This window comes from Macrobrachium nipponense, chromosome 16, assembly GCF_015104395.2.
Source record: "Macrobrachium nipponense isolate FS-2020 chromosome 16, ASM1510439v2, whole genome shotgun sequence".
Lineage (NCBI taxonomy): Eukaryota > Metazoa > Arthropoda > Malacostraca > Decapoda > Palaemonidae > Macrobrachium > Macrobrachium nipponense.
The window spans coordinates 9,570,200-9,583,638 of NC_087209.1; the positions used below are offsets into that span (position 1 = coordinate 9,570,200).

Genomic DNA, 13,439 nt, shown 5'->3' on the forward strand with positions numbered 1-13,439 from the left:
CATATTAAAATTAAAAGTAAAGTTAAACGTATACCGGAATATAGCCTTTTGGTGATGACGTCACAGGCGTAGACTAGAAATACACTCACGTTTGCTCCCGAGACTAGAGTATAGTCTCTCTCTCTCTCTCTCTCTCTCTCTCTCTCTCTCTCTCTCTCTCTCTCCAATATGCATCAAATAATGATACCTTCATTGGCTACCTTCAATAATCAGTTACCTTCATTGGCTACCTTCATCAATCAACTACCTCCAATGACTTGCATGTAATGATGCTATCTTCACTGACTACCTTCAGAAACTACCTTCAATATACATCAAATAATACCGTCATTGGCTACCTCCATTCACTACCTTCATTGACTTGCATGCTTCATAGGATACCTTCATTAACTTTCATGTAAAAGTGCTACCTTCATTGGCTACCTCTTTAACTACCTTCATTGATTTGCAAGTGGTAGTACTACCTTCATTGACTACCTACATTAACGACCTTCATTGATTACTTTCATTAACTACCTACAATATGCATCAAATAATGATACCTTCATTGGCTACCTTCATTAACTACCTTCAATATATATCGAATAATACCTTCATTGGTTACCTTCATTAATCAACTACCTTCATTAGCTACCTTCATTAACTTGCATGTAATAATGCTACCTTCATTAACTACCTTCATTTTGCATCAAATAATGATACCTTTATTGGCTACGTTCATTAATCAACTACCTTCATCGCCTACCTCCATGAACTACCTTCATCGACTTGCATGTAATATTGCTACCTTCATTGAGTACCTCCATTAATTACCTTCCTTCTGTGTGCATCAAATAATGATACCTTCATTGGCTACCTTCATTATTCAACTACCTTCATTAACTACCTTCATTGACTTGCATGTAATAATGCTACCTTCACTGGCTACCATCAATAATTAACTATCTTCATTGCCTACCTTCTATATGCATCAAATAATGATACCTTCATTAGCTACCTTCATTAATCAACTACCTTCATTGACTAACTTCATTGACTTGCATGTAATAGTGGTACCTTCATTGACTACCTTCATTATTTACCTTCATTGACTTGCATGCTACTTTCATTGAAAAACTCCATTAATTACCTTCATTTGCTACCTCCATTAACTACCTTCATTGACTTGCATGCTACCTTCATTGAAGAACTCCATTAATTACCTTCATTTGCTACCTCCATAAACTACCTTCATTGACTTGCATATAATAGTGCTACCTTCATTGACTACCATCATTAACTACCTTCAATATGCATGAAATAATAATACCTTTATTGGCTACTTTCATCAATCAACTACCTTCATTGACTTGCATGTAATAGTGCTATCTTCATTGACTACCTCCATTATCCACCTTCATTGACTTGTATGTAATAATGCTACCCCAATATGCTATTTACTTTGACTACCTTCATTAATTACCGTAGTCGTACACCCACTAACGCTACCTTCATTATCCAACGCCGTCGTACACACTCAACACCGCTACCTCCATCGTGCATTCGGGAAATGCAATGCAATGCAATCTGGGCTGTGCATTCGGAGGAAGAGGAGGAGGAGGAGGAGGAGGAGGAGGAGGAGGAGGAGGAGGAGGAGGAGGCGGTATGCAAATGCAGCGGAATGCATTACTTATAAGTCTCCTCCTCCGACAGGACGCCGATGTTCCCCAATACCTTCCTGCCAGGGTTGGTCGATCGCTACAAGACGAAGTGTGAATTCATTGAGAGACTCTCTCTCTCTCTCTCTCTCTCTCTCTCTCTCTCAGAGCTAGTTCCTCAGCACTTTCTCTCTCTCGCTTTCTCTCGTTATTCTAAAATGGAATTTGTTGTATACGATAACTTTCTTGAACAGTGGAAATACGTAATTTTACGCTCTCACAGTGAGTTCCTTACTGCTCTCTCTCTCTCTCTCTCTCTCTCTCTCTCTCTCTCTCTCACGTTATTTTAAAATGGAATTTTGTATAAGACAAGGTTCTTGAACTCTGCAAATACGTCATTCTCTCTCTCTCTCTCCTCTCTCTCTCTCTCTCTCTCTCTCTCTCTCTAAGGTTGTGGCATTTCACTTATTTTCTCAGATCTTTCACATTTTTATAATTTTCTTCTCGTATTCTCACATCTCTCTTCTTATGCTTTCGTATTTCTCTTGTTATATTCTCGTATTGCTTTTATTTCTCTAGTGTGACAAGGTAAGGTCTATCTCTATCTCTCTCTTTCTCTCTCTCTCTCTCTCTTTCTCTCTCTCTACAGTATATATATATTATATATATATATATATTATATATATATATATATATATATATATACCTTTGTTTTATTTCTGGTATATTAATATTGATAGTAATTCAAGTCGTATGTTATGTACCAGCTCTCTCTCTCTCTCTCTCTCTCTCTCTCACTTTCTCTCTCTCTCTCTCTCTCTCTCTCTCTCTCTCTCTCATCTCTTCTTCTTCTTCTTCTTCTTCTTCTTCTCTCCCCCTCCTCACCTCCCTGGAGGGCTATATGTGATTGGCCTATCAAGAGTTGTCAATTAGTTCAGGGACTGAGTGACTGGCTCGTTGGAATGGTGACGGATTTATCAGTTCTTCCGTTTATTTATTTATTTATTATTTATTATTTATTTATTTGTTTTTTAGTTTGGAGTTTTATTTTGCGTGTGTTTTTATTGACTTGCTTTTCTGGGTAGGTTGGTTGTTGTCGAGGTTTGTGCTAATTAACATGTCTTTGATAGTTTTTTATGGAAATACATCTTGATTAGCTAAATGTTAATATATGTTAATAATCTGTATGGAGTATATATATATATATATATATATATATATATATATATTATATATATATATATATATATATATATTATATAGAATTTCGAAGGGAAATTCAGAAATTGATATATATATATATATATATATATATATATATTATATATATATATATATATTACATATATAATATGAAATATATATTAATTGTTTACATTTTCACTTTAATAAATAAATCTTTTCATTCAATAATTAGTTATTTTCACATTTTCTTCCCATAAATAATAAAGCACTCATTTATTTTTACATCTATTTCCTAATTATCTATTTATTTTTTTTTTTACTTTTTCATTCGCATAAATAAATCTTAGTTTATGTTTGTAATGTTTCATTCTAATAAAGCTATTAATTTTTTACATTTTCATTCTAATAATAAATCTAATCATTGTTTTTACATTTCATTCCTAATAAATCTATTTTTTTAAATGTTCATTCGAATAAATAATTATAATTAGCATGAAATAAATCTATAATATCTATCGTAAAATTCCTGTATCTTTAACTCCAAGCGAAACATCTTTTTCAGATCTTTTTAGGCTTCCCCATAGACCTTTCTTAACCCCCCTAAACAAGAACAACAGCAGCAAGAACAACAACAACAACAACATTAACAACTCCAAAGTAGCTTGTAGGCTTACTCCCCGAATAAGCGAATATATCTCTGGATTAATCCAAAGCTCTAGCCAATCAAATCGAGCGGTTTTCAGCGTCACCGTAGAATTCGACGTCCCAGGGCCGAGGATTTCGGGAGGTGTATTAAGGCCACTAAGGGCGGCTCCACTGGGTGGGCGGAGTTCCCCAAGGGGACTTCTAAGTGCTCACGCTAATAACGGCCACTCCGGTGTCATTCTCGTGATTAGCGCGTAACCGAATTACGTCCGGGATACAGACGAGATTATCTGACATTTCGAACCTTGTTATGCATCGTCAATGATATAATCTGTTTTTATTCTGGACGGGTGGGTGGGGAGGGGGTTGCTAGGGGGGCTTGAGGGTATGGTGGGGGTGGTGGTTTGACAATGATGCTCGCACGGATTTTGGGACGTAGTGACCGAGTTTAATTTTGTGATAGACTTTTCGATTTGCTTTTGGGGTTTGAAGTTATATGTTTTTATAATATATATATGTATATGTATGTATATATATATATATATATATATATATATATATATATATATATATATGTGTGTGTATGTATATATGTAATGTATGGTATATATATATATATATATATATATATATATATATATATATATATATTATTAATTTTTCCGTTTAACTAGAAGTCTACGGTAGCCCTTATTCAAGGCACCTTTATAAATGTTACTATAAAATCTTCCAGTGAAGGTTGTATATTCTATTCACTAAAGCAGTTGTTTTTATGTTCGTCTCATATATGAAGTTATAAATTGCAATGTACTCCTATAAGAAGGGAGAATTTTTGAAGATCTTCATGCTTATATTTATTATATTTAACCCAGCAGTTCATATTCACTTATGGCTCTTTCATTGTTCATACGTTTTAAAAAATGGGTAACTTTGTTTCCCCATCGTTAATTCCTAAAAGTAACTATATTTAGGCGTAATTATTTGCAAAGGCAAAACACAGTAAAATGAGAGGTACTTCTCCCCAGAGTTTCTTAATAATTCTTATAATGCAACTCCAACTCTCTCTCTCTCTCTCGTCTCTCTCTTCTCTCTCTCCTCTCTCTCTCTCTCTCTTCTCTCTCTTCTCTCTCTCGTTCGAAAGCAGTGGTCACCATTTTATTTGAGTGTGATTCAGACTAATGAATAATGTTTATTCGGGAGAAACATTGACAGTCATTCCATTAATTAAAATATTCTAGAGTACTTGTCTCTACAATTATTGATTGATTAATAAAGTAGCTTGTTTATTTATCTATTTATTTATTTATTTATTTATTTATTTATTTATTTATTTATTTCCTGTTTATTAAGCAAATTACATAGATTTCAGAGTTATTTTTTTTGCGTAAAGTAGAATACGAGAAAATTCAGATAAAAAATGACACAGATCGACCCATTTTCCCAAACATGATCTATTCTAGGATTCCAACCCAGAATCGAGTCAGCCAGACTCCCCCACCCCCATATAGTCCAATTTATACCCCTTCTCATTCTCCCCCGCTCGTTTCCCCTACCCTCCCCCTTCACAAAATAGTACGACATCCAAGCCACCACAACCCACCCCCTCCCCAAGGAGGATTCTAGCCCAGAATCGAGTCACCCCCTTCTTTCCCCTACCCTTGCCCCATTTTAAAATAGTACGACATCCAAGCCACACACCATCCCCCCCCCCTCCCCAAGGAGGATTCTAGCCCAGAATCGACGTCAGCCAGACTCCCCCACCCCCCCCCCCCCTCTCACCCCCCCAAATGGGATTCGTCGAATCTCACAATAGAATTACACGGTCGAATCATAAGTCAATTGGGGACGTTCCCTGTTGGTGTTTGTTAGACTTCGCTCAGATCGAGGGGGGTTGGGGGAGGGGGGGGGGACTATTGACACCGCCTGTGGATGTGGGAGGGAAGGTAGAAGGAAGTGGTGAAGGAAGGTGGGGAAAGGAATGGAAGAATGAAAAGGAAAATAATAGATTAAGGTAATGAATAAGTGATAGTTGAAAGCGAAGAAGAAGTTGATATGGCTGACTAGGTTACTTTATGAAAGGTGGAAGAGGTTCAAAAGAGAGAGAGAGAGAGAGAGAGAGAGAGAGAGAGTAAATTAAACACGTGACTGTCGTAGGAGGAGGAGGAGAAGGAGAAGGAGAGAAATTATCAGTGACAAAAGAAGGAAGAAAGTCAAAACAGGAGAACGAATGGCCTCACTGGAGCGGAATGGGAAGGGGGGTAATATTAGAAAAGGAGAGAGAGAGAGAGAGAGAGAGAGAGAGAGAGAGAGAGGAGGCGTGTTTGGGGTAGAGAGAGAGAGAGAGAGAGTGTAAATGACGGATGACTTGAATTATAATTATTTCAATATCATTAATAACATGCAAAGGTAATGTGAAAGAGAGATAAAGAGAGAGAGAGAGCCAGAGCCACTCGCCGACATGCCGGAGGAACAAAAAGAAGAAAATAAAAGAGAATAAGATAGAATAATGGACCTGACAGCTAAGGGAATTGGTTCAACATCGGTATAAATTGACGCTGTTGGGAGAGAGAGAGAGAGAGAGAGAGAGAGAGAGAGAGAGAGAGAGAGGGGGGGTGCCTGGGGGGGAGGGGTGGTTAGCTGCTGCGTGAAGTATTGATAGACCTTTTTCCCAGCGGAATTCACCCTCACTTCTTACGTAAAATCTCTCTCTCTCTCTCTCTCTCTCTCTCTCTAACGCGGGACGGCGCGCACTCATATGACGTCACCGATTATTTACGGTAGCGCAATGCCGAGAACTGCCGGAGAGAGAGAGAGAGAGAGAGAGAGAGAGAGAGAGAGAGGAAAAAAAAACCTTTGCCATGAAGTGGTATACACAGGTTTGTTAACAGCCTTATAAAACCTTCGTTTATAATATCAATTGGTTAGGTTACGTTGTCTTTCCACCTTCTCGTTGTATTGTTTGTGCGTGTTTGTTTGTTTTGTTTGTAGGGTCTCTATACAATATATCGAAATTTAATATTGAGATATATATATATATATATATATGATATATATATATATATATATATATAATTTATATATATATATATATATATATATAAATATCAAACTTTCGATATATTGTATAGAGACTCTACAAACAAAACAAAACAAAAACACGCACAAACAGTATATATCTTACTTTTTTATAACATTCAAAACTTAAAAAAAAAAAAAGATTCAACTTTGTTATGGGCGAATAAAAACACTTCTCTGTCACCTGGTAATCTGGTTTTATCTCAAACCTGATTCTGTAAATGGTAGTAATAGTTTGATGTAGGCGTCTATGAGCACGATACATTGATGAGGGAAATATCAAAACTATCACAAATATCAATCTTTTAGTAGAGTAGCTTATTTCTATCATGCAACCCGATTTGTTTTGGGTTAATCAGGCTTTGTTACCTATAACCTGATTTTCAAAGGGTCTAGGTTAATTTTGCAAATGTGAGCATTACCAGCAAATGCAGGAAATAGGCTTTTATTGATACTGTTTCTTTCAATTTGCAACATGACTATTCTGGTAGACGAATCACGTGTGTGTGAATATCAGAGAAATAATTAGAGAACTATATTCTCATTTTATTCTGTAGAGATCTCGAACAGTTGAAAATATTCTTTTATTGATGATGTTTCAATTTGCAACCTGAATATTCTAGTGGATGGATCACTTGTGTGTTAATATTAGAGAAATGTAAGAGAACTATATTCTCATTTTATTCTTTAGAAATATCGAACTGTTGGAAATATTCTTTTATTAATATTGTTTATGTTGCAATTTGCAACCTGACTATTCAACTGGATGAATCACTGTGTGTGAATATTAGAGAACTCTATTCTCATATTATTCTGTAGAAATCTCGAACCGTGACATCCCCAATGTGATTTATATACTTTCCTCTTTTGACAGGCTTTAGCAGTACCTGACCAGGTGTCTGAAATGGGAGTCTGGGTCCTCGTTGGCTTCCACAGGAACGAAAGGAAAATTCATTACCTGGCGAAATCAGGCCTTAATATCCTCTTCTCTTCAGTGAAGGTTTTTCTCAGTAATTCATCCAGAGCTAAAATACTTCAGAAGGGACACTCCTATACTCTTCAGGTGAGGTGTCTAGTTGTCATTTTGATGGTAGTGGTTTACGCACAGTGATTTAGTTTTGTCTGCTATAATAGGTTCACATCAACCGTGCATCCCTTACGACGCTCCTGATTGGCTGTTGATAAGCCATCACAGGGCTGGAAGTTCTCAGTCTCTCTCGGGAGTTCATATAGGCAGGATGTACCATTCTGCCTCTCCTGAGGGATACTTTTGAAAGACGTGTCCCACAAGGAAAGGTGGAACATACATTCTGCCTGTTTGAACTCTCTAGAGAGAGACTGAGAGTTCCAGCCCTGTGATTGGATTCTCAACAGCCAATCAGGAGCGTCATAAGGGACGAGCCTAGAGACATCAGATGCACTGTTGATGTGTATCTACTATATTATCTGTGTGCACACATTAAATATATATATATATATATATATATATATATATATATATATATATATATATATATATCGTTGTCCGAAATAACCTTGTAATCATGGGCCAATGAAGAAGAAGAAGAAGAAAAAGAGGAAAAGGTCCAGGACCCAATTAAGAAACCCGCCATTGGTCGAGGACTTTCTTAAAAATTTATATGACGTCACGCCTCGAGGAATAAGGAAGTCTATTTTCGTGTCTCGTCTCTTAAGTCTTCAAAAGCGTTTTCCCTTTACGATGTGACGGTTCGGGGACCGACGGTCTTCGAATCAAGACAAAAAAAAAAGAACATTGGTTCCTTTTGGGCAGCAGAAACAGCAGCAGAAACAGCAGCAGTGCAGGAATAGGACCTTAGTAGGACCGGGAAACAGCAGCAGCAGCAGCAGAAAACAGCAGGAGAAGCAGAAAGCACCAGAAGGCGATGACGAAGATTATACTTCTTCAAACACGATGACAGCAGAAGCAGTTTGGTCTAATAAAAAAAAACGCCAGGAAAGTGGACTACGAATCAGCTGGAGAGAGAGAGAGACAGACAACACCCCCCCCCCCACAGCAGCAGTAAGGGACGAGAGCCGAATACCAAGGACCAGCCAGCCAAGGGCATGACGGGACATCTCACTAACAGGGTTAGTTTCCTGTCGAGGCCGTAAACAGGTATTGTCGCTGGGACTGGGTTGTTATGTCTCTCTCTCTCTCTCTCTCTCTCTCTCTCTAGAGGCAAGGAAGTAAGGGACATTCTCTCTCTGTCTCTCTCTAGAGGTAAAGAAATAAGGGACACTCTCTCTCTCTTCTCTCTCTCTCTCTCTCTTAGGCCTTCATTCTCAGGCAATCTTCACTTCCATTCACCAGTCTTGATCATTCCTCCTCACTATCGCCAGTCTATCTAGACCTCCGGATTACCAGGTGAGTCTTACTGAAACATTAGATGTAATTTTGTTCTATACTAACAGTAAATCTGTGAAAATCGGGGATTTCACGAAATTCCTAAGGAACATGTGAAATGACCAATTCCCAACAGAACATTTGATAATCCCGAGGTCTATAGTAGATTCACATCAACCGTGCATTTGATGTCTAGGCCAGTCCCTTACGACGCTCCTGATTGGGTGTTGATAAGCCAATCGCAGGGCTTTAAACTCTCCTCAGTCTCTCTCGAGAGAGTTCACATAGGCAGGATGTATGTTCCACCTCTCCTGAAGGACGTATCCTCAGGAGTGGGGGAACATAGATCCTACCCATGTGACCTCTCTCGAGAGAGAGACTGAGAGTTTCCAGCCCTGTGATTGGCTTATCAACAGCCAATCAGAAGTGTCGTAAGGGACTGGCCTAGATATCAAATGCAAGGTTGATGTGAATCTACTACAGTACTAAACAGTGAAACGGTGATTCTTCTACACTGTTTAGACATGTCGATTACTAGCCCCTGGGGAAGGGGGGGGGGTTTGTTTAATGTGTTTTGCCATGCTTAGTACTATCCCTGGGGAAGAGGTCAAATGTGTTTTGCCGTGTTTAGTACTAGCCGGGGGGGAGGGATCAAATGTGTTTTGCTGTATTAAGTACTAGCCCCGGGAGATTGTTAAATGTATTTTGCCGTGTTTAGAACTAGCCCCTGGGGTTAAATGTGTTTCACTGTGTTTAGTACTAGCCCCTGGGGTTAAATGTGTTTAGTACTAGCCCCCTGGGGTTAAATGTGTTTTGCCGTGTTTAGTACTAGCCCCGGGGAAGGGGTCAAATGTGTTTCGTCGTGTCAAGTACTGGTCGCTGAAAGATCAAATGCATCTAGGGACATGTGATCCCCCAGGGATTGTACTAAGCACAATAAAACAGTTTAGATGAATCACTGTTTTGTCGTGTTTAGTAGTAGCCCCTGTGAGATCAAATATTCATATATAACCTAACTCCTGTTAATAGTTATCTTCCAGTTCCCCTTTTCCTGCAATGGATTTCGAGCTCCTTTCACCAGTCCTGACCATTTCTCTCCACTGTCACCAGTCATCCAAGGCTGCTGTGGTATTAGGATATTAGGACAATTTTACCTATCCTTTGACGGGATTGTGTTCTTTACGTGAAGTGACTTTAGTTTTCATTTTCTATACATGAACCAACTCTAGGTTACGTTTATTTTTTAGTTCCCTTTCCCTTGTAAGTGATATTAGATTTCTTTCACCACCCTAGACAATTTCTCCGGACTGTCACCAATCGATCTTCCTAAAACCTTATGTGGCACTGTAACACTTTACCAAAGGGATTACATGGTAGTTAGTTCATTTCACTTAGCCTATGATGTAAACATCTAGCTGAAAACAGTACATAGGAATGGTTAATTTTATATTTACGTTCTCAGATGCTCACCGTTTCGATTTCCACATTAGTCAGTGAGACAATGTTTGGGTAATACACGTAAAGGTCCCATTACTCTTTGGGGAAGACTGGTAGAGGAATTGTAATATGTAGCGTATTCATTAAAACCAAAAATAAATCTATAAATAAATAAAAAACGAAATTACAAAATATGTTTGCGAGTGTTTATTGCTCACTTTGTCTTTGTAATTAGGTATATTTCTTGTAATTTTTTTTATATGTTTGTAGTTTATTCAATTTGTTTTTGCTTTGTATTTTTGTAAGATTAAGATGTAGTCACATTATATTTGGCCGGGAATTTTTGTGAAATAATATTGGAAGTGTAAGCGTATATATATATATATATATAGTATATATATATATATATATAGATATATATATATATAATATAATATCTTATTTCCTGTATCTATCGATATATATCTATAGTAGATATATATCTATACTATAGGATATATATATATGATTATATTATGTACATGTATATATATCTATATATATATATATATATATATATATATATATATATATATATATATATATATCATATATAGTTTACGGCTTATTTTGGTCGAGTTCATTATCCAGTGGTGGTGGCAATATAATTTTTTTATTTTTTCTGATTCTGGTGGGTAATGGCTTTATATATATATATTATATTATTATAATATATATCATAATATTATATATATTATCATATATATATATATATTGTATATGTTGTATCTATATATATATATAATATATAGATATATACATTACATCATCTTGTGTATATATTGTATATATATAGCCTTAAAAAAATAAAATAAAAAATATAAAATCTTTTATAAAGGAAACACTTCGCTTTGAATGACCCTCCCCTAAAAACACAATTGGTCCTAATTCACTTTGGGTCCCCGAGTTCCATACCGCATTCTGTCTATTTAGACTTTTGTATTTTAGACTTTTTTTCTTTTCAGACTTGTAGGGGGTAAAGTCATTTGCTTGAGTAACCCCCTATCACACCCCCTCCCCCTCCCAACCGCCCCATTCAAAACATTTTGGTATGTACGGAAGAGATAATTCTTTTGTTTTGATTTTTTTTAGCGCTTCATCGTATCGTCTTTGTTGACAAACAAGTCTAAACAAGTCTTCCTAACGAGGCGAATTAGACTTTTCTTTGAGGAATAAAGACCAGTTTGATGTGAAAAGGGTAGGAATATTCTTTATGCTCTTCTTCACAGTGATTTCTATTCACCTAAGAATGGGAGGAATTGATTCTATTGTGAGGACTAAGTTCTTCCAGCGAAAGGTTGTATTGAGTTTTCAAATTTGTGGAATATTATATATATATATATATATAATATATATATATATATATATATATTTATATATAATGATATTATATATAATGAATTCCACGAATTCTGAAGAACTTTCATAACTCCGAGATGGAACCAAAGTCTTTTCATTTGATAATTTCCACAATAGATGGTTATATACAATGGAATAAAATAATCAGCGAGGCTTAACAAATCTATTTTCACCACTTTAAATATACACAAAAGCCATTACCACCAGATCAGAATAATATATATGCCACCACCACTGGATAATGAACTCGACCAAAATAAGCCGTAACAATATATATATATATATATATATATATATATATATATATACTATTGATATATATATATATATATATAACATTGAAAAAAATATTAAATGATTTTGATAGCAGTAAATTCGAACATTAATCTAATAACATAGAAGTTTTCATTGATTAAATAATTTTTTTTTTATTATTTTGACAACCTCTATAAAATTTCCACAAAGTTTAGTAACCTTATATAAAATCATTGAAAAATCTCGTTGACCATTAAATAATAAAATTTTCCAGATAAATAAATAAGTAAATAATCAAAAATAAAATGAAAAAAATAACTTGCTCTAACTCTGTTGACTCTCAAGCCCCATTATGTCTCATTACCACCTCCATTAGAAAGTTATGCTTTGTTACTCTTCCCAAGTTTCAGAAACCACTTCTTTGGCCCGGCCTTTTTGGGGGAGGTTGGGGGGGACGGTGGTCGGTGTAAGTGTATAAACAGGGGGCCAAAGTGACCTGAATGAATTTGGGAAGAGTTCAGGAATTTGGGAGTGCCAGGAATTTTGGAATAGTAGGAATTTGGGAATAGTATGAATCTTGGAATAGTAGAAATCTTAGAATAGTATGAATTTCGGAATAGTAGGGATTTGGGGATATTAGGAATAATATGAATCTTGGAATAGTAGAAATCTTAGAATGGTATGAATTTCGGTATAATAGGAATTTGGGGAGAGGAATCTGGAATAGTTGAGTAAAGAAAGTAAAATGGAAATAGGAACTTATTAGGCCACGAGGGACATATTAAAGACTTTGTATGATCTACTTTCCTATAAAGAAAGTCATATGGAACAAGGAACTTGTTAGACCACCAGTGACATATTAAAGAATTTCTAAGAAGCTACTTTCTTTTAGAGAAAGTCGAACGGAACTAGGAACTTATTAGGCCACCAGGAATATGTTAGACTCTCTCCTAACAAGCTACTTTCTTTTAAAGAAAGTCAAATTGAATAAGGAACTCGTTAGACCACCAGGGACAAGTTAAAGGCTCTTCTGAGAAGCTACTTTCTTTTAAAGAAAGTCAAATGGAACTAGGAACATATTAGGTCACTAGGGACAAGTTAAAGACTTTCTAAAAAGCTTTCTTTTAAAGAAAGTCATATGGAACAAAGAACATATTAGGCTACTAGGGACATGTTAAAGACTTTCTCCTGAGAAGCCATTTTCTTTTACTTTCTTTTAAAGAAAGTCAAGTGAAACAAGGAACTTATTAGACCACCATGGACATGGTAATGACTTTCTCTTAAGAAGCTACTTTCTTTCAAAGAAAGTCACATGGAACTAGGAACTTATTAGACCACCAGGGGGCAGGAAGAGAGTCTTGAGTTTTAACCTCTGCCTCATTTTTTTTTTCTTTTGAAAAGGGAGTTACAAAGGTTGATGAAATTGAATATGATAATTCTGG

General features: G+C 36.2%; 1 protein-coding gene across 1 annotated transcript in view; it reads left to right on the forward strand.

Annotated features, from left to right (window-relative positions):
• Window positions 1–7,422: 7,422 nt before the first annotated feature.
• LOC135195574 (uncharacterized) overlaps window positions 7,423–13,439 on the forward strand; it is a 50,891-nt gene continuing 44,874 nt past the window's right edge. Inside the window, exon 1 of the mRNA XM_064221874.1 lies at window positions 7,423–7,605. Coding sequence (XP_064077944.1) covers window positions 7,447–7,605 — 159 coding nt within the window. The 5' untranslated portion in view covers window positions 7,423–7,446. The remainder of the gene's footprint in view (window positions 7,606–13,439) is intronic.